We start from the raw sequence: 23,231 nt of genomic DNA on the forward strand, positions 1-23,231 counted from the left end.
AGGGGCAGAGAAATGGGGCCAGAGGATCTGAAGCAGGCTCTGTGCTGACAGCAGCTAGCCCAGTGTGGGGCTCGAACTCATGAACTGTGAGATCATGACCTCAGCCGAAGACAAATGATCAACCACTGAGCCACTCAGGTGTCCCATGAGGTTTCTCTTGTATGTAACTGTCTTCTCTTGCTGTTTGTAAAATTCTTTATCAATACATTTTGCATTTTAATTACTATATGTCTTGGTGTGGACCTCCTTGGGTTAATTTTGTTGGGGATTCTCTGTGCCTTCTGGACCTGTTTCCTTCCCTATATTTGGGAGAATTTTCAGCTATCATTTCTTCAAATAAATTTTTTTGCCTCCTTTTCTCTCTCTTCTCCTTCTGGCATCCCTACAATGCAAATGTTATTGTTCTTAATGGTGTCACTGAGTTCCCTTAAACTATTTCCATTTATTATTATTTTTTTCTCTTTCCTATTTAGCTTGATTGCTTTCTATTACTCTGTTCTCTAGGTCGCTGATCCATTCCTCTGCTTCCTCTCATCTACCATTTATTCCACCTAGGGTATTTTTAATTTCAGTTGAGTTCTTCATCTCTGATTGGTTCTTTTTTATATTGTCTGTCTCTTTGTTAGGGGTCTCTCTGAGGTCCTCCATTCCTTTCTCAAGTCCAGTGAGTATCTTTATGACCATGACTTTAAATTCTCTAACAGGCATATTGCTTACCTGTATTTTGCTTAGCTATCTTGCTATGATTTTGTCCTGTTCTTTCATTTGGAACATATTCCTTTGTCTCCTCATTTTGTCTGTCTGTGTCTGTTTCCGTGTGTCAGGAAAGTCAGCTGTGTCTCCTGCTCTTAAAAGCAGTGGCCTTGTGAAGAAGTTTCTGTAGTGTCCTGTAGTTCAGTGTCCCATGTTCACCAGAACCTGGCACTTCAGAGGTATCTCCTATGTGTGCTGCATGTGCCCTATTATGGGTAAACCATGTTTGCCTTCAGTCCAGTCATTTACAATGGTTCTTTTTGCCTGTTATGGGCACTGTTTGGTCCCTGTGTTGTTTTGGAGCCAGTATGGGGCTGCCTTGGGCTTGAGTTGAGTAAGACCAGGTGCTTTCTAGAGGTGTAGTAGCACCAAACTGTAGGGTGCTCTCCCTGTGTTGTCCTATGGGAAGCTTTCATTGGTGGGCAGCGCCAGAAGTCAGACCAGATGTCTGCCCCCAGCCCACTGCTGAAGCTACAATCAGACTGCTGTGTGTGGTTAACTTCCCCTCTTCCTGGGGCAGGAGTCACTTTGGGGTGCTGCTGGCCCCTGCTGGGGCTGCTTGCACACTGCCAGACTTGTGGCACCACTTTGGATGAACTCTTGTGAAAGGCATGTTGGAGGCTGTGTCTGCAGGAGAAGGAGAAGGGGTTGGGGCACTTGGTGTCAGCAGGGTCTACACAGGTCTGCTGTGGGAGAGGACCTGCATCTGCCTGGGAAAACTCCTGTGAAACCTGGTTGGTTTGGAGGGGGTGGATCTGAAGAAATACGTGGAACAGGATGTGCTGTTAGCAAGCTAGGTGGAGGGTGTTTTCATTGCACTGATTCGTACGGGTGTCTGCGTGGGGTCTGGGGTACAGGGGAGGGAAGTGGCACATGCCATTTGCTCTTAGAGAAGTCTCCTAAAGCTCCCTGCCCCTCAGCACATGCTCTGAGACTACTAAATAAATCTTCCTGTATACCCCAGGTATTTTTGAAACTGATGCTTTTGTGCTGTATCTCAGCAGGGCTGTTTGCTGTGCTGTCTCTTTAAAGGCAGAGACTGCTTCCTATTGTCCTCCAGCTCTTCCAGAGGAAAGCCTACTGATTTTTAAAGTTCCAAGTGTTGGGCCCCATTGATTATACAAATTCATGAAGCCAGGCCCTTCTGGTTTTCAAAGCCAAATGTTATGGGATTCATCTTCCCAGTGCAGGTCCCTGTGCCAGGGGTGATTGGAATGGGGTCTGTTCTTCTCCCTTCTCTGTGCCCCATGTCATCCCTCCCTCCTATGGACAGTCCTGCAGATCACTTTTGCTCCCAAACGTCTCTCTGCCCTTCCTACCCTCTTTGACGTGGCCTCTTCTCTACATCTAGCTGTGGAGTGTCTGTTCTGCCAGTCATCAGGTTGTTTTCTATTAGGACTGGTGTGGTGTTATCTAGTTGTATCTGTGGGACAGGTGAAGCCAGGATCATCCTATTCCACCATCTTCCCTGGAAGTCTGAGAGATAATTTAAAAAATCTCATTGGTCATCTTTGGAGATTGCCATAGAACCAATTATTCATAGAACTGCTAAATAAAATAATCAAGTATTATCCTGTAAAAACAGTGCTTCTTGGTATCCTATAATTGAATTGGGATCATTTTTCTTAATAGAAGTACTCCAGCTAAGAAATATGTAATAATGACAAAACTGGATTATCAACATTTTATAAGCCCTAATGAATTCATGAATTTAGGCAATACTCACCTAGTGGCATCTAATATCACAAAATGGAGACAACAAGTCATTATATATCTCCTGACAGAAGAATACAACACCATCTATGAGATATTTTTACCAGAAATTGAACCTGAATGTAATCAAGCTTCTAGATGTAATTCACAGAAAATATAGGAGGCAGATGAAAGCATGGGGATATAACTACCAAATCCAGACTGCAAAAGACTCTGTAATTTCTAAAATATGAGGAAAATATCTAGAATAGTGGCAAAATCACTGAGTATTTTCTCTTGCACTGGATTTGTGGTTTGTCATTGTGAGATCTGTAATACCCAGTTACTTCATATACAAAAAGAAGTTGTCTTTAGATGAAGATGACCTAGAATATGGGAGACCAAGAAAACCTCATATAAATGGACCTAGAAACCTGATTACACAGTGCAATTATCAACCTCTACATCAAACTGTGAAGTCTGCTGTATCTCCTTTTACTGTTTAAGCTGGTTTGAGCTGAACTTACTTTTATTTGTAACCAAAGCTTCTTAATTTATAGATTAGAAAAGGAGCTATAGACTGTGAAAAGGAACCACTTCCAATAAATATATTTACAATTTGAGGCTCTGTATATGCAAGTCCTATCTATCTATCTATCTATCTAATCTGTTTTTTTTTTCAAATTATAAATAAAATCAAATTGAAGAGTAAAGTAGAAGGCTGTTTTTCTTCCCTTAGCGTTTAAGCTGCACTGGAGCCACTTTTAATGTTTATTTTTGAGAGAGACAGAGACAGAGTGTGAGAGGGGCAGGGGCAGAGAAAAAGAGAGACAGAATCCAGACCAGACTCCAGGCTCTGAGCAAGCTGCCAGCACAGAGCCTGATGTGGGGCTCAAATTCACAAACCACAAGACCTGAGCCAAAGTTGGATGCTTAACCAACTAGCCACCCAGGTGTCCCTGGAGTCACTTTTATTATTTTTTTTTAATTTTTTTTTTAACGTTTATTTATTTTTGAGATAGAGAGAGAGAGAGCATAAACAGGGGAGGGGCAGAGAGAGAGGGAGACACAGAATCTGAAACAGGCTGCAGGCTCTGAGCTGGCAGCACAGAGCCCGACGCGGGGCTCAAACTCACGGACTGCGAGATCATGACCTGAGCCGAAGTCGGCCGCTTAACTGACTGAGCCACCCAGGCGCCCCCCTGGAGTCACTTTTAAATGTAACGTTCCCCTCCAGTCACTAATCATTGAAAATCTTCTCCAGTCACTAATCATTGAAAATATTTTAGATATTAACTAGTTACCCAAAAGATAATACTGTGAAAACCAAAGTGTTTAAAGCTAGTGTTCTGTAAACACTTTAAATTGATGGATCTTGAACATTTGTTCCTAGATCCAAAATAAGAATAAACTCTTAAAACAACGTATACATGTAATAAATGGTGACAGGGCCAATCGCACCATGGTCAAAACTGCTGCAATATCCTCTCCTGTTCCTGGGAATGACCTCAGGGTGGGAGGTGGACATACTGGACGCACTATGAGATGTTCTTAACCAAGATTCCCTTGATCACCTGGTCTCCACGTGTCCCATTCTAATAGAGGGCCATAATGGCAATTCAGGTCCCTCACTATCAGTGTCAACTTAGTCACTGAATTTACCTTTTTCAGCAATCCCAAATGTCTTAGTAGTCACCTTTCTTCAGACTAGAGTTATTTGGTTAAATGTCCACATTTATCTCCCTGGGGAAGAATTAGGAGGATATTTATCATATATTCTTGGAGCAAAATTTCTGGTTATTTTATTAACAAGATCCAGCTTTTCTTTCAGTCAATAGGACCTGGGTTTGAAAACTGGATTAAATCTACAGAAAGGGTAACAAATCAAAATGATCTATTCCAAGAGCTGAAAATAGCCTGCTGCCCACCAGCTCTCAATTTTTTTTTTTTTCTGGTATATAAGTCAAGTTGGCTAGCTACCCATATCACTCTTAGGTACACTTTAAACTATTAGCTAAAGTCATGGATATCTGATGTTAATGCACCCTGACTGCCACCTCCAGCCCTGCTGCTCATTATAGTAATTACATTCTCATAGCTTCTGTTAATTCGTGTCTCCCTAGGAATCTGATATTCTGGAAATTTATCATACCCATCAACACTAGACATCGCAGTTCTATGCCAACACTGCCTACTCAGTCCTGGGCTACAGAGGCTACCTATAGTTATCCAGATCACAACTGAGTTTCTCAAGAATGACAATGTTCCTCTCTATAGTCTCTTCTATTCTATTCTCCTTGACATAAACATAGTCAGATGGTAGGTTCTCTGGCCTCATATAACATTCTACATTTATAGTCTAATATAACATTATCATCTCTCCAAGTCTTTGACCTTTCCTCGATTCTCCACCAAGGCAATTTTAGCATTTCTGCTTCATATACTATAAGCCACCATTTCATCCAACTTCAAGAATTCAGTTCAGTAGCATATTAAGACAAGTTCCAGATGTCCTTGTCAAGATGTTAAGCCCCCAGTTTAACAACCCATGTTAACTTTCCAGCCACACATACTAACTTTTTTAGATGCACTCCAACATGTTCTTCCCTTGTTCCAGGTCCTGTATCCTTTCAGTGTGCACAATACTTCGCACAGCACGTACTTATTATTTCTACTATGCCTTGCAAAGGGCTGTAGTCTGACCCTTATTTTAAGTCTGGTGAAGAGATGACATATTTTGAGAACAAGGATTACTTAAAAGACACTTGCTTCAGGTGGGGTTTTGGGTGGACTATCAAGGCAAGTTGATGATAATTTCTTCTAACAAGGTTAAAGGACCTGCTTCTGCCAGCCTAGAGAGTGAAGAAAAATCTGGCATTCAAAATACACCAGAAGAGGCTCATCCACACAAATATCCCCACCCCAGGTCATGGATCCCACTCTTTCCATTAGATATCTCTCATTTCAAAATAGGAGACCTGTCAAGGCTCAGTATTCAGCAGTGTAGCTATCGTTACCATTAAACCTTGAGTTTGAGTTTCCATAGTGTTTGTGCTCCAGCTGCTGTAAATAGGACTTTTCAAACACTGAGATGCATTTTTCTGATGCTCACAGTATACCCTGAGTTTGTAGTTGCTTATTTTTTTCTCAAGTCAGTCTAAAGACTTTATCAAAAAGCAGTCAAGTCCACCTTCAACAGATTACAGAATTTAAAAAAAAGAAAAGTTTTATCAGGTAATTCCACCAGTGCAACTGTTGTCTAGGTGGGGAGAGAGATTCCTGGTGCTTCCTATTCCACCATCTTCCCAGAATCCTCTCCAAATTCTAAATTGTTGTTTTCATTAATGGAGAAATATAAAATAAAATTATTTCAATATCAGAATAATTTTAAAAAGAAAAGAAACCATGAACTTCAGTCCTTATTACTGCCACTGTCTCTATGCCAAGTGCTACCTATCACTTATACAGATGTTTCACCTTCACTGGCTCCTCAAGCCAGTCTACCACTGGAGACAGTCTTAGTAACTGTGATGTTACACTAGAGTCATCACCACCACCAATAGTGTCCCTATCGCTGCATTGCCCCGAGTGATTCAGACCTGATTCCCATCCTGACAGGCTCCTTTCTAGGATCACTTCAGGTAACAATTGACTTAGCCTGAATTCCCCATAAAAGAGACCTGGGATGAGAGCTTGCATGTAGGATGATTTTAGTGAAGTAACTGCAAACAAGAGTAGGGAAGTAGGAAGAGCAGAACAGGAAATGAAGAAAAGGCAATATAAAATGTGTTATTAGTCCACCACTGCTGCTGTTATTAGTTGGCAACTGGAGTGTGATCCCTTTAGTAACCCTCTGACGAGGGACCTCAGAATTGCCAACCTGAAGAACAAAAGAGAAAAGTATTTAACCACTTTCTCCCATCCTCTTGTTCAAGAGTTGCCCCATGTGGTATTAGCTACCTCACACATCCAGGGCAGTTACATAATGGCTAAGTGGGTTCTTGCACATGTTTCAAACAGCTGAGGCAGCAGCAAAGCCCTGCACCAAAAGGAATGGAACTAATTGCTGGAGTAAAATGTTAGGCTTAGATAATAACAGATGGGCCAGAAGAACTTTCTAATGCACAGTAGGTAAGTGCTCTAATAAGGCAATGTTAAAATACTATGGAAATTTAAATGCGGAAAAAGCAGATGATCCTTTGGTTTTGAAGCATGACTTCAAAAGCATGGCTCTTTGGGGTGCCTGGGTGGCTTACTCGGTTAAGTATCCAACTTTGGCTCAGGTCATGATCTCATGGTCCGTGGGTTTGAGCCCTGAGTCAGGCTCTGTACTGACAGTTCAGAGCCTGGAGCCTGGTTTGGCTTCTGTGTCTTCCTCTCTCTCTGCCCTCCCCTGTTTTAGCTCTGTCTCTCTCTCTCAAAACTACATAAGCATTAAAAAAAAAAAAAAAAAAAAAAAAAAAAAAGCATGGCTCTCCCATGACTGGAAGAGCTGAAGGCTTAGAGTAATTGCTTTACCATTTGTATCCTTTCTTCTTCCTATTAAATATCAGTTTAATTATATTCATTATCTTCTGCCCCGAAAATCTAATGTTTTAAAAAGAGGAAAAAGAGGACAAAAAATTAAATGCTTTTTCCGTGGCAAAATATTTTTAATGTAAAAAACAACGCAGGGGAGGAGCCGAGATGGCAGAACAGCATGCATGGAAGTTTTTTGTGTGTCTTGCATCCATGAAATACAGCCAGACCAACACTAAACCATCCTACACACCTAGAAAACTGATTGGAGAATTAACACAACAATCTGCACAAACTGCACCACAGAATTCAGCAGGTACATGGCGCAGGGAGATGAACTTGGGGAGAGAGAAGGTGGCTGCAGGCAGGGAGCCACCTTTGCAGGCAGAGAGGACGGAGACTGGGGCAGGGGAGAATATGGGAAAAGCACCCCTCCCCAAAAGCAGCTGGAGAGAAAGTGGAAAATTGGAAACAGACTCAGGGACTAAACTAAAAAAGGACAAAGGAGAAAGGAGAGCGTTTAAATTCCATTAAGACTGTAAACAAGGGGAGTGCAAAGGCAGCAACTCCGCAGCTCGATACCTGGTGGTGCTCTGGTGGGAAGAGCGAATACACAGGGACAGAGTGGGGTCTGGGAGGTTCTCGAGCCACATGGGGAAAAGTGGTTCCACTGCTGGAAGGACATTTGGTAGAGACTGTTGAAGCCATTTGGTCCCAGCAGACCCCAGAAAACGGTCACATTCGCTGGTGCCGGAACAAGGTCGTTACGAGTGAAGCCTGGTGCCAGATGTGTGCTGTGATTTTCCATAATCCCTGAAAAGCTGCTGCTACACTATCTTGTGAAATTTTTCTGGGGCAGGTTGGCACCTGGCTGCAGTCTCAGGGGACCGGCAGCAGCAGGGTCCAGCAGGCATTCCTGGGTGCAGTTGGCATTCAGCCATTGCTCGGTGAGACCCTCCAGGAGAAGGGCGGAAGGGGTCAAAGCCGCAGTCCTTCAGAAGGGGCTGGGGAAAACAGCAGCATCTGAGACAAAACTTGGGAGAGAGGTACTGCCTGGGGCTCGGTCACAGACAGTGAAAAAGCGGGGAGTGGACGAAAGCTGAAGACAGAGGATGGGTGTGCAATTGCCGATCGGAGAGAACAGAGTTCCGATACTAGAGACTGGGTAGCTGGGTGATGCCATTTTCACCGCTCTCGCACATGCACATAAGCACTTATGAGCGCCGCAACAATCCATCCCAGTAGGCTAGCAGCACCATTTATTGGAGAACGGAGCCGTTACACTGAGCCCTGCCCAACTGGGCCAACCTCGTTCTTGAAGAACACAAGTCTCACCGCCTACTTGGTTTATGGACTATAAAGGGCTACATAGTCTGACTTCTAGGGGAAAACAAAGTAATTTCAATACTATTTCAATCTGCTAGCAGGTCTATCTATTCAATTTTCTTTTTTTTTTTCTCTTCTACACTATTCTTTCTCTGAATACAGAAAGAAAAAAATTTCATTTTTATTTTCAATTTTTATTAAAAATATTTTTAATTTTTTTTTTTACTATATTTTTTACTTTTGGGTAATTTTTTTCAAATTCTATCTTACTTCCATCATTCTATTTTAGTCTACTCCAGTGTATTCACCTTTTCAAATTATCAAACGATTTACTTGTTTTCTTTTTTCTCTTTTTTTTCTTTTTCTTGAATGCAGAAAGTGAAAAACTTCATTTTTACTTTCAATTTCTATTAAAAATATTTTTCTTTAATTGTTTACTATTTTTTTGCTTTTATGTAAATTTTTTAAAATTCTATTTTACTTCCATCATTTTATTTTAGTCTACTACAGTGTATTCACTTTTTAAATTTTCAAACAATTTCATTTTTTTTAATTTTTTCTTTGTTTCTTTTCTTTTTCTGGAATACAGAAAGAGAAAGAATTCATTTTTATTTTTAATTTTTATTAAAAGTATTTTTCTTTACTTATTTTCCTAATATATTTTTTATTTTTGTGTAAATTTTTTCAAATCCTCCTTTACTCCCATCATCTCATTTTAGTCTACTTCAGTGTATTCATTTTTTCAAACTCTCAATTTCTGCCCCCCCTTTTTTTTCTCTAATCTGTCAAACCACTTTCAACACCCAGACCAAAACACACCTAGGATCTACCATCATTTATTAGATTTTGTGTGTGTGTGTGTGTGTGTGTATTTTTAAGTTTTTAATTTTAATATTTAAAAAATTTTAATATTATTAAAAAATTTAATTTTCTATCTCATTAATATCTTTTCTCCCTTCAAAATGACAAAACGAAGGAATTCACCCCAAAAGAAAGAGCACAAAGAAACAACAGCCAGGAATTTAACTAACACAGATACAATCAGGATGTCTGAACCACAATTTAGAATCACGATAATAAGAATACCAGCTGGAGTCAAAAATAGATTAGAATACCTTTCTGCAGAGATAAAGTAAGTAAAAAATGGTCAGAATGAAATTAACAATGCTATAACTGAGCTGCAATCATGAATGGATGCAGCGGCAGCAAGGATGGATGAGGCAGAAGAGAGAATCAGTGATATAGAGGACAAACTTATAGAGAATAATGAAGCAGAAAAAAAGAGGAAGATTAAGGCAAAAGAGCATGATGTAAGAATTAGAGAAATCAGTGACTCATTAAAAAGGAACAATATCAGAATCATAGGGCCCCCAGAAGAGGAAGAGAGAGAAATAGGGGTAGAAGGGTTATGTGAGCAAGTCATAGGAGAAAACGTTCCTAACCTGGGGAAAGACACAGACATCAAATACTAGAACGCACAGAGGACTCCCATTAGATTCAACAAAAACTGACCATCAACAAGGCATATCATAGTCAAATTCACAAAATTCTCAGGAAAGGAGAGAATCATGAAAGCAGCAAGAGAAAAAAGTCCCTAACCTACAAGGGAAGACACATCAGGTTTGCAGCACACCTATCCACAGAAACTTGGCAGACCACAAAGGAATGGCAGGATATATTCAGTGTGCTGAATCAGAAAAATATGCAGCCAAGAGTTCCTTATCCAGCAAGGCTATCATTCAAAATAGAAGGAGAGATAAAAAGTTTCCCAGAAAAACAAAAATTAAAGGAGTTTGTGGCCACTAAACCAGCCTTGCAAGAAATTTTAAGGGGACTCTCTGAGGGGAGAAAAGGTGGAAAAAAAGTATGTGTACATATGTATGTATGTCTATATATCAAAAGCAACAAATATTAGAAGGGACCAGAGAACACCACCAGAAACTCCAATTCTACAAACATCATAATGGCAATAAATTCATATCTTTCAGTACTCACTCTAAACATCATGGACTCAATGCTCCAATCAAAAGACACAGGGTAACAGAATGGAAAAGAAAACAAGATCCATCTGTATGCTGTTTATAAGAGACCCACTTTAGACCTAAAGACACCTTCAGATTGAAAATAAGGGGATGGAGAACCATCTATCATGCTAATCGTCAATAAAAGAAAGCCGGAGTAGCCATACTTATATCATACAATCTAGACTTTAAAATAAAGACTGATCCAGAGATGCAGAAGGGCATTATATCATAATCAAGGGGTCTATCCACCAAGAAGACCTAACAATTGTAAACATTTATGCACCAAATGTGGCAGCATCCAAATATATACATCAATTAGTCACAAACATAAAGAAACTCACCGATAGTAATAACATAATAGTAGGAGACTTCAACACCCCACTCACAGCAATGGACAGATCATCTAATCAAAAAATCAACAAGGAAACAATGGCTTTGAATGACACACTGGACCAGATGGACTTAACAGATATATTCAAAACATTTCATCCTAAAGCAGCAGCATATACATTGTTCTCCAGTGCACATGAAACATTCTCCAGAATAGACCATATACTGGGACACAAATCAGCCCTAAGTAAGTACAAAAAGATCAAGATCATACCGTGCATATTTTCAGACCACAATGCTATGAAACTCGAAATCAAGCACAAGAAAAAATGTGGAAAGGTAAATACTTGGAGACTAAAGAACATCCTACTAGAGAATGAATGGGCCAACCAAGAAGTTAAAGAGGAAATTAAAAAGTATATGGAAGTCAATGAACATGACAACACCACAACCCAAAACCTCTGGGATGCAGCAAAGGCAGTCATAAGAGGAAAGTATATAGCAATCTAGGCCTTACTAAAGAAGGAAGAAAGATCTCAGATACACAACCTAACCTTACGCCTTAAGGAGCTGGAAAAAGAACAGCAAATAAAACCCAAAACCAGCAGAAGGCAAGAAATAATAAAGATTAGATCAGAAATTAATGCTATCGAAACCAAAAAAACAGTAGAACAGATTAATGAAACCAGAAGCTGGTTCTTTGAAAGAATTAAAAAAAATTGATAAACCACTAGCCAGTCTGATCAAAAAGAAAAAGGAAAAGCCCAAATAAATAAAATCAAGAACGAAAGAGAGATCACAACCAATGCAGCAGAAATCAAAACAATAATAAGAGAATAGTATGACCAATTATAGGCCAATAAAATGGGCAATCTGGAAGAAATGGACAAATTCCTAGAAACATATCCACTACCAAAACTGAAACAGGAAGAAATAGAAAATTTGAACAGACCCAAAACCAGTAAGGAAATTGAATTAGTAATCAAAAATCTTCCAAAAAACAAGAGCCCAGGGCCAGATGGCTTTCCAGGGGAATTCTATCAAACATTTAAAAGTTAACATCTATTCTCTTGAAGCTGTTCCAAAAAATAGAAACGGAAGGAAAACTTCCAAACTCTTTCTCTGAAGCCAGCATTACCTCGACTCCAAAACCAGACAGAGACCCCACTAAAAAGGAGAACTATATACCAATTTCCCTGATGAACATGGATGCAAAAATCCTCAACAAGATATTAGCCAACCGGCTCCAACAATACATTAAAAAAATTATTCACCACAACCAAGTGGGATTTATACCTGGGATACAGGGCTGGTTCAATATCTGCAAAACAATTAACGTGATTCATCACATCAATAAAAGAAAGGACAATAACCATATGATCCTCTCAATAGATGCAGAGAAAGCATTTGACAAAATAAAGCATCCTTTCTTGATAAAAACCCTCAAGAAAGTAGGAATAGAAGGAGCATACCTTGAGATCATAAAAGCCATATATGAACGACCCAACACTAATATCATCCTCAATGGGGAAAAACTGAGAGCTTTCCCCTAAGATTAGGAACAAGACAGGGATGTCTACTCTCGCCACTGTTATTCAACATAGTATTAGCCTCCAATCAGACAACACAAAGAAATAAAAGGCATCCAAATCGGCCAGGAGGTCAAACTTTCACACTTCGCAGATGACATGACACTCTATATGGAAAACCCAAAAGATGCCACCAAAAAACTGCTAGAACTGATTCATGAATTCTGCAAAGTTGCAGGATATAAAATCAACGCACAGAAATCGGTTGCATTCCTATACACCAACAATGAAGCGACAGAAAATCAAGGAATCGATCCGATTTACAGATGCACCAAAAACCATAAAATACCTGGGAATAAACCTAACTAAAGACGTAAAAGATCTACACACTGAGAAGTATAGAAAGAAAGAAAGAAATTGAAGAAGACACAAAACAATGGAAAAAGATTCCATATTCCTGGATAGGAAGAACAAATATTGTTAAAATGTCGATAATACCCAAAGCAATCTACACATTCAATGCGATCCCTATCAAAATAACATCAGCATTCTTCACAAAGCTAGAACAAACAATCCTAAAATTTCTATGGAACCAGAAAAGACCCTGAATAGCCAAAGCAATCTTGAAAAAGAAAACCGAAGTAGGAGGCATCACAATCCCAGACTTCAAGCTATACTACAAAGCTGTAATCATCAAGACAGTATGGTACTGGCACAAGAACAGACACTCAGATCAATGGCACAGAATAGAGAACCCAGAAATGGACCCACAAACGTATGGCCAACTAATCTTTGACAAAGCAGGAAAGAATATCCAATGGAATGAAGACACTCTCTTCAGCAAGTGGTGCTGGGAAAACTGGACAGCGACATGCAGAAGAATGAACCTGGACCCCTTTCTTGCACCATACACAAAAATAAACTCAAAGTGGATGAAAGACCTCAATATAAGACAGGAAGCCATCAAAATCCTCGAGGAGAAAGCAGGCAAAAACTTCTTTGATCTTGGCCGCAGCCACTTCTTACTCAACATGTCTCTAGAGGCAAGGGAAGCAAAAGCAAAAGTGAACTACTGGGACCTCATCAAAATAAAAAGCTTCTGCACAGCAAAGGAAACAATCAGCAAAACTAAAAGGCAACCAACAGAATGGGAGAAGATATTTGCAAATGACATATCAGATAAAGGGTTAGTATCCAAAATCTATAGAGAACTTATCAAACTCAACACCCCAAAAAACAAATAATCCGGTGAAGAAATGGGCAAAAGACATGAATAGACACTTCTCCAAAGAAGACATCCAGATGACCAACCGACACATGAAAACATGCTGAACATCACTCATCATCAGGGAAATACAAATCAAAACCACATTTAGATACCACTTTATACCTGTCAGAATGGCTAACATTAACAACTCAGGCAACAACAGATGTTGACGAGGATGCAGAGAAAGAGGATCTCTTTTGCACTGTTGGTGGGAATGCAAGCCGGTGCAGCCACTCTGGAAAACAGTATGGACATTCCTCAAAAACAAAAATAGAACTACCCTATGACCCAGCAATTGCACTATTAGGCATTTATCCATAGGATACAGGTGTGCTGTTTCGAAGGGACACATGCACCCCCATGTTTATAGCAGCACTATCAACAATAGCCAAAGTATGGAAAGAGCCCAAATGTCCATTGATGTATGAATGGATAAAGAAGAGGTGGTATATATATGCAATGGAGTATTACTTGGCAATCAAAAAGAATGAAATCTTGCCATTTGCAACTATGTGGATGGAACTGGAGGGTATTATGCTAAGTGAAATTAGTCAGTCAAAGACAAAAATCATATGACTTCACTCATGTGAGGACTTTAAGAGACAAAACAGATGAACATAAGGTAAGGGAGACAAAAGTAATATAAAAATAGGGAGGGGAGAAATCAGAAGAGACTCATAAATACGAAGAACAAACTGAGGGTTATGGGAGAGATTGTGGGAGGGGGGATGGGCTAAATGGGTAACGGACATTAAGGAATCTACTCCTGAAATCATTGTTGCACTATATGCTAACTAATTTGCATGTAAATTTAAAAAAATAAAACAAGTTAAAAAAAAAAAAAGAACAGCCATCAAATCATAAGAGGTTGACATAGCAGTCATCCAAGACTTTAGGACGTTAAATACATGTCTTTCTTTAATCAAACAAAACAGGACTGCGTTGCTTTTTAAAACCAAATTGTAAGGTGATCCAAAAGTAGAAAAAGTAGATCATTTGCATTAAGTGGCCAAAATTAGACAACTAAAAATTAGATCTCTTTGTGGACTAATTCATAGACTGTATGAAATTTTTTTTTCAATTTTAAAATAGGTTAGTATGTTTTGAAAGCTGCTATTTGGCTATAACCAGTAGAAACATTTTTCTTATAAATAAATATAATGTAATTAAGAAAATGCAGTTGGTGGCTAAAAATACAATGTATTCATTAGTCCTTCCTATCTGTGGGGCATATGTTCCCAAAACTCCCAGTGAATGACTGAAACCATGGATAGTACCAAACCCTATGTATACTATGTTTTTTACCTTATATACATGCCTAAAACTGGGATCAATAACAATAAAACCAGCATGAATTTCTTTTTCCTTCTTTACAATTTCACAGATAGAAGATTCATTCTTACTATAGATCTCAGCAACCTCAGCATGTGATTTTTTTCTTTCCCTATTTAGTTGAGAATTTTCAACTATTCACTTCAGGGAAGCACTTTCTGGTGTTTCTTTGGCATCTCTGAATTGCCAGTATCACCACTCTTGAGGTTTGGGACCATTATTAAGTAAAATAAGGGCTACCTGACCACAAGCACTGCCATACTGTGACAGCTGATCTGATAACCCAGATTGCTAAGTGACTAATGGCTGGGTAGTGCATATACAGTGTGGATACATTGCATAAAGGGATGATTCTCATCCTAGACAGGACAGTGTGAGATTTCATCAGGATACTCAAAATTTCATGCAATTTAAAACTTATGAATTGTTTCTTTCTGGAACTTTCCATTTAATATATTTGAACAACAGTTGACTGCAGCTAACTGAAACCACTTAAATCAAAACAGCATATAGGGGGTGGAGGGACTACTGTATTTCCCCCCGGACTATGACTTACATTTTACTGGAGCTGTGAAAAAGCATGAGAAAACACCTGAACAAATGCATGCACTGTGTAATCTATTTAGGTGGTGAGAAGAGAAAATCTGATGCCATAGTAAACAATTCAGAACATAGCAAGGAAATGGACTTATACATATATTAAATAAAAGAATGATTATTCTGTTATGGTCCTGAGGTTGAAAAGCAAATTTCAAACAGTGATTACAAACACCATTCTCAAATGCTAAGTTTCTATAGGGTGCATTGTTTGTATCTTACTAATGGACAAAGTTTCCAAAATTCTGTGGTTGAACTATATGTTCCTTTCAAAAGAAAATGTTTATATAAGTGCTCTTGCTTACTTAGTATTGGAAGAAGGAAAATATTTCTTATCTGGTCAAAATAAAGCTAAGAGATATTTTAAAGACACCTAAACAGAAAAGAAGAGGATACATAGCAGGTTTCAGAAAGTTCACAAACCACAATATTCAAATTCAATATTTTACATGGCTATGATTATATCTAAAATATCTGTACTTTACTTTCCCCCCATATTATAAACAGTTCCACTTTATATCTGAACCTGTGATTCAGAATGACAGATTCACTTCTCAAATCAGGACACACTAAATGTATCTTTTTTGCGGGGGGCAGGGTATAGTTTTATGTGTGTTTATAAAACTGCTTCAGGTAATTTATAGGTAAGGCATTGCAGACTATTTAAAAATTTTTTTAAATGTTTATTTTTTGAGAGAGAGAGAGAGAGAGAGAACAAGCGAGTGCTTGAGCAGGGGAGGGGCAAAGAAATGGAGACACAGAATCTGAAGCAGGCTCCACACTTCAAGCTGTCAGCACAGAGCCCGACGCAGTGGGGCTCGAACTCACAAACTGTGAGATCACGACCTGGCCAACGTTGGACACTTAACTGACTGAGCCACCCAGGCACCCCACAAATATGCCTTTTGTATATAAAACTGGCATATTGTTGTCCTATCAAATTAGTTGCTACTGTTGATTTTAAAAATATTTTCTGAATTTATCTAGGATGCCTAACACTGACACCAGCATATGTAGTTATGAGGACACTTACAGTCTTTTGTAAAAGTCAGCATTCATCTTACACCAGCTCTTTTCAGATAGAAAACATACTTAATAAATGAAAAAAAATTAGTTAATAAGCCACATTTAACTAGCACTAGTGACTGTTCAATGAAACAATACACAGTAGAAGTTAACTCCATTTAATTTACAGCTTATTTTATAACTCTATTTTATTAAGGTATAATTCACAATAGTAAAATCATGTATCTTAAATATACAGCTTGGGGAATGTTGACAAATATATGCAGCTATATAACTGTCAGCCAGATCAATATACAAATCATTTCAACTGCTCCCCTCTCAAATTTCCTCATGTTCCTTTTACAGCCAGTTTGAATCCCCTGACCTCACCCAGAGAAAATAGTCGTTCTGAGATCCATCACTACAGCTTAGTTTTGCCTATAATTGGCCATCATATAATTAGTTATACAGAATGTTCTGTCTGGTTTATTTTGCTCAATGTAATGCTTTAGAGATTCAGGTAAGGTTATTACATTTATCAGTAGTCCATTCTTTTTCATAAGTAGTACTTCATTGTCTGACTAGATCACAGTTTGTATATCCATTCTCCTATAGATACAAACTTGATTGTTTATGTTTTGTGCCATGAATAAAACTGCCATCAACATTCATTTCTCTTCAGTATGTACTTAAGCATGAAACTACTGAAAAACAGAGTGTGTATTTAACTTTCGAAATTTCCAGTTTTCCAAAGTGATTGTACCATATATTACATTCCTATCCATAGTGTATGAAAGTTCCAGGCACTCCACATTCTCATTATTGCTCAGTCTTTTTTAGTGTTAGCCATTTAACCAGTGTGTATATTTTGTAATTTTAGTCATTTAGTGGTATCTTGTGGTTTTAATTTGCATCTCCTTGATGATAAGTGATGTTGAGAGCGTTTCTATATATACTTATTGGCCTTTTGTATATTTTTTCTGTGAAGTGTCTGTGAAGGCTCCTTAACTGGCTTCTCCTTTTATTACAGGTTTGTAGGAGTTTTTATATATTCTGGGTAAGAGTCTTTTGTCAGATATGGGTATTTTGAATATTTTATTCCAATCTGTGGCTTGCTTCTTTACTTTCTTAATGGAAGCTTTTGAGGAACAGAAAGTTTTGATTTTGATGAAGTCCAATTTCTCTTTAAGTTAGTGCTTTGTGTGTCCTATTTGAAAACAAATGTTTCTCTACTCCAGATTATGAAGATTTCTCCTAGAACCTTTTTCGTTTCACCAGTCACATATAAGTTAATTTTTATGTAGATTAAGTAGAGGGTCAAGGTTTTGTTTTCATGCTTTTTTCAGCTATCCCAATACCATTTGTTGAAAAGATATCCTTTCCCTTTTTAAATACACTGGCACCTTTGTTAAAAAATCAACTGACTGTATATTGTTTCGTTTCTGGTTTCTGTTACTTTGATATATTTGTCTAAATCTATGCCAATGTAACACTGTCTTCATTATTGAAGTTTAATAGTAAGTCTTGAAGTCAAGTCATGTAAGTCCTCAAACTCTGTTCTTTTTCAAAATTGTTTGGCTATTTGAGGTCCTTCACATTTCCACATAAAATTTTAATGTCTGTCAATTTAGACCCCAAAAAAGCCTTCTGGGATTTTTAACTGGGATTGTATTAAATCTATGGATCAATTTGGCGAAACAAATTAGGCAGCTTCTTTTCTCCTGTATAAAGAAGTCAATAGGTAGGCAGTCCAGATATGGTATGTTACTCTACTGCATTGTTTATAATCCAGGCTCCTCTGCCCTGCTGCTCAGCTCTCCCTGGATTGTCTCCTCATTGATACAATACAGCTAGTGTGTTACCTCAGGTTCCAATTATGCAATTCAGGAAAAAGGAAAGGGGAGGGCAAAGGACAAAAAGTGTATGACAGCTGAATCTTTCATCTTCAAGTCATCTTTCCTTAAATCCCCACCTAATACTGTGTACTTATATCACATTAACCTGAGCTGCTTTATCATGCCATTTCTGTCTTCAAAGGAATCTGGAAAAATGTTTTTGAGCAATGCCCCTAAAAATTCAAGTTCTGTTAGTAAAAAACAAGAGAATAAAGTATATTGTTGTGTATTCTGTACAATAAAAATTCTTCTGCGAGGCTACTAACCTCTGAGTTAAGAATGCTAGTGGAGAAACAGGTTTAGTGGAGAAGTTCACAGATGATCTGCTAGATGGCTTCAAACTCTGAGCTATATTATAGCACAAAATTTGAAAATTCTAGACCAGGAATGTTTAATGCTCACAAAATAAAGCAAAAACATTTTCACATCTGGTTTAACAGCATACATAAGTAAGTGTCATCTGTTTGTAAACAAAAGTAGAATCAGTTGCCCAAATTCAAGGCTACTTCATTCCATTTCCTTCTACAGACTAAAAATAGCCTCCAAGACAGGAAAAACAGCTGGTTAAATACATATGTATCTTAATGGTGCCTTAACAAATGTGGATCTCCTTCTCAGCTGAAATAGGTCATTGTTTTCAACCCACTTGAAGAATGCAGAAGATTCTGAGTAAAGAATTATTGTACATTACATGGAATTAAAACATGTGCAAATAAGATGTTCCAGTCTCAGGCTGACTGAGGTTTAGGGAAGTGGGAAGAGAAATAATGATTTTGGTTAACAGAGTTGGAGATATTTGGGTTGAGGGTGGTAAGGCAGACAATAGAACTCATTGACATGGTCGCTTCTGGACTAAATGACTCTGAGGAACATTTTAACTTACTAGATAAACTCATCTACAAACCTTCAATTTTCTTGTTAACTCATATACAACTTGCCACAGAGACACTGTATTTTCACTGACTTCTATGAAAATATTTGCTGTTGAAATGTGCTGGTGGTACCATGATTAAAAGAGATTATACTTATTATTGGTTTACCTTAAAAGATACAGAGAAGAAATGATTGATATGATCATCTACTATACTCCTATACATCAGATTTCTCCATAAGCCACAGCTCTGATTCTGGTTGTTTCCATTCTTCTCCAAGCAGTGTGTTAAAATTGAAAGGCTTAAAGTATTCCAGACAATGGCTAAACACAAAGAAAAAGAAGGTGGGAACTGAAATGAATTATGCATTTGTGAAACAGCTGTCCTCAAGGGCTATTTGTCACATTTGTGACAGAACAACATTCTATTTTAAAAATACCAAAGGTAAGATGTTTTCTATGTGTACAACTTTCTCATTCTTTCTATGAAACATTCAGCTCTGAAATTCACCACATCTCAAAGCACTCTCAATTCTGCAAAAGCTCCCTCATGGCTGAGGGGAGAAATAAAAATCAACCCTCAAAACCTGACTCATTCCATCTAGCCTTAACAAATATTATACTCTTACAGATATTTTTACATTCAAAGTGTTATATACTTTATATGCCATATAGATAATTGTTTTTAAAGCTTCAGCTCAATAGATTATAGAGAATAGACTATTTTGTCAAAGCAAGGGCGGTTAATGTAAAAGAGATTTAATCCTAGTTCTCTCCTTTCTGGGAAAACCATTTAAACTATTGTGGCTTAATGAGGAGAAAGGCTTCACTAACAAGTTACAGTGGATCTCAGCTGTGTAGGAAATCACTCTGCCCTGGCTCCACCTTGGCCAATAGTATAATCATACTTTAATCTAGGGTAAAACTCCAATAACTTGTAAATGAGGAGCCTGAATACAGGAAGGCATTAGCTAGCTGGTGAAGAACCAGAGAAACAAGCCATCTTGATATGAGGGCCCTGAGTGAGTTGCATCTGGATTCCTGTCCCATTCTGCCCCCCTGGCCAGGCTGAACCTGGTTTAGAGTCACATGGTCAATGTAGGAAACTTCCAGTTGCAAAATGAATAAATCATGGGGATAAAAAGTGCAGCCTTGGGAATCTAGTCAATATAGCCTAGTGAATATATTGTAATAGCATTTGTTGTATGGAGACTGATGGCAGCTACACTTATGAGCATAGCATAATGTACAGACTTATCGAATCACTATGTTGTACACCTGAAACTAATGTAACAGTGTGTCTCAACTATACTTCAATTTTTTAAATTTTAAAAATTAAAAAAAAAAGAGGTTAGGGAAACAGTGAAGGATAAGATAAAGGGTCAGGACTGGGACAAATGCAAAGGGAAAAGGGAAAAGTGTGTCAGGCAGAATAAAGGCAATTGGCTAGAAAAGATAAAGGTGAAGTGAGTAAAGAGCGTGACAGGAAGGTGAAAGCTAAAGGGAGAGGAATGGCAGTATAGCACTTTCTAAAGGTAAAAAGGCAGGAAAGTCAGTCTACCATGGTACAAAGCCCACCAGGATATCTGTTAGGCTATTCTAAACATGCAATCACACCAGACTATCTTGGCCACACTAGGTACACCCAGAGAGATACAGAGTAGGAATCTCAGTTTGCCCCAGGACAGCATGTGCCTTTCCTTCCTAAGGGAGCAGTGTTTACAGCAGTCCATGAAGCATTTATGAGGCTGGGCAGGAATCATATTCTCCTTACGTGACAGGTTCAGGTGCAAAGAGGTAAGACTCAAAATGAGAAAATGTAGGCAATACCTTAGCTTACATGCCTGCTGCCCCACAGGAGCCAAAATCTCTTGTAATAGTAACTTCATAGGCATAGTTTCTTACATCCCCACAGGGAACGAGACTGTTAAGGGGAAATCCCAAAGTCATGCTGCCCCTATCAGGTATTCATAGTTTATTCGTAATTCCTCTCAGATCAGAATCAATTTACCAATTAAGGGTCATTACTATGACAAGCAATGTTGCCTAAAAATATATCTGACATTTTTATCATCATGAGGTTACCAGGGGAAGAGAGCTAGAGAGTTGGCTGAAGATCACATTTTTAAACAGCAAGGGAAAAGATTTATTAACCCCTCATTCACATTAGGAAACATAGATGCCTCTGGCCATTTAGCTCTGAAAGGGATCATAAATGAATTTGCAACCATATTTTTAAACTAGCCATTGCAATACTCACTAAGCAACACTTTTCTCATGCCGCTATGGAAATGTAAGTGCTCTACTGACAGCAGTAAGAGAGACAATGTCTGCCCAAAGTCAGTCTGTCAAGTATTTACTGGGGACCGTCACTGGACATAAGACTCTACTAGGTATTTGTACACGTGTCTTCTTGGAATGAAAAATGTTACTACTGTTCTACCACAAATTAGATTCCAAAAAACTCAAAATCGGAACGTATCTTCATTTATTTTCTACTTACAAATCAGGTTTTTGTCCTTGTTGCAGTTCATGCTGAGGTACAGGGTAAAGAGCTTCATAATTTCTTTTATCTTTTGACCCATGAATTGCAAATGAATTGAATTTTGTCACCTTTGGTGGAAAATAACTCCAAGGAAGATAAGCTTTGCCTTCCCATTTTGTCTCTTCTCTGGACACTCTGAATGATAGAGCAAGCTCCTGCTATAGAAACATGTGAAACACAAAAGGTAAATTTAGATGTTTTAAAAAAAAAAAATTTTTAATGTTTATTCTTGAGACAGAGACAGAGCGTGAACAGGGGAGGGGCAGAGAGAGAGGGAGACACAGAATCCGAAACAGGCTCCAGGCTGTGTGCTGTCAGCACAGAGCCCGACACGGGGCTCAAACCCACGAACTGTGAGATCATGACCTGAGCCGAAGTTGGACACCCAACCGACTGAGCCAACCAGGCGCCCCAGTAAATTTAGATTTATACTTGAAACATTTTATATAAGACACACACACCTCTCTACATACCTTATGGATTAAAGGATTTTGTCTAATATTTTTATTTACTTACTTTCCATACATTTCTTCTTCCAGAGAGTAAAAGCACCAAATGTTGTCCGTGACTGTCAAAATTAAAATTCCTCATGAGTGTTTGAAAGAAACAAATGTTATTTTCTTTACTTTCCTTCATACCTGCAGTGTGTGTGCTTATATCAAATTTCCAAATAATTAAAAGGTGCAATATGAATATTGGATAATTATAGGGAGAACTAGTGTGTTCAGTTACTTAGAAATGTGATTTTCAAGCTTACCATTTTTCAGACCACTGCAGTCAAATGCAGAAAGCTACATGTGTCAGATGAGGCAAAATATGAAAAAGGGATGGGGGCGGGGGGGAATACCACAGTATCTGATGGCATAATAAAACCCATCTTGAAAACTAAAACACCATAAAGGAAGTTTGCACAAATATCTACGACTGAATCCAACAACTTTACTAAAGGCTATTTCTGTTAAAAAAAAAAAAAGAAAAAAAAAGAAAAGGAAAAAGAAAAAGAAAAAAAAAGACTGACGCTCGTCAGGAAGATAAGAAATAAAACCACAGATTGTCTAACACAAGTCAACAGGCTGAAGATTTTAATTTGTATCTCTTCTTTCACACAACTCTCCACCATCCGTCTGCCTGTTGTGTTTTCCTGTTTTTTTAATTTGTACCATGAGCTCAGACACTGATGTTACATTTTCAAAGATAAACAAAATATATCCTCAGAAGGAATTCTATTAAGAGAGCATAACTGGGATGAGCCAGGTCAGTAAGAATCAAAGGATTTCAAGTAGTTACATGAAACAAATTTACTGTCTCTGGAAAACACTAAACATTTCTCCTCAGAGGGTCTGCTGTAAGCTTTTCAGGAAGGATTTCCTTCAATAAATAATTCTAACAGAAGTATTATTTTCACTTAAAAGTTCTCTGTTTATTTGTATTATTATACAACCTTAAGAATATCCTAAGAGGAATAAAAAGTCCTTGCAAATTAAAACAACAATTTTCTTCATGTTGTTTTCCTAGAGGCTAACTGTCATAGGAGTTGATAGCCTGAA

General features: G+C 38.2%; 1 protein-coding gene across 10 annotated transcripts in view; it reads right to left on the minus strand.

Moving 5' to 3' along the window:
- Nucleotides 1–23,231, minus strand: part of CB1H4orf33 (chromosome B1 C4orf33 homolog) — a 119,726-nt gene that overhangs the window by 79,412 nt on the left and 17,083 nt on the right. For 8 of the 10 annotated variants that reach the window (XR_006216778.1, XR_006216777.1, XR_006216781.1 and 5 more), the window contains exons 4-6: nt 22,201–22,252; nt 21,643–21,842; nt 19,309–19,463 (exon numbers count right to left, since the gene is read on the minus strand). Coding sequence is in view for 2 of the 10 variants with exons in the window: in XM_042983905.1 (XP_042839839.1) it covers nt 19,358–19,463; nt 21,643–21,842; nt 22,201–22,252 (358 nt within the window). In the remaining 8 variants the exon portion in view is untranslated. Of the gene's footprint in view, nt 1–16,261; nt 16,460–17,551; nt 19,464–21,642; nt 21,843–22,200; nt 22,253–23,231 lie in introns of those variants that run through there. The other 2 variants (XM_042983905.1, XM_042983904.1) reach the window with 2 other exon arrangements.

The sequence above is a fragment of the Panthera tigris genome, chromosome B1 (assembly GCF_018350195.1).
Source record: "Panthera tigris isolate Pti1 chromosome B1, P.tigris_Pti1_mat1.1, whole genome shotgun sequence".
NCBI lineage: Eukaryota > Metazoa > Chordata > Mammalia > Carnivora > Felidae > Panthera > Panthera tigris.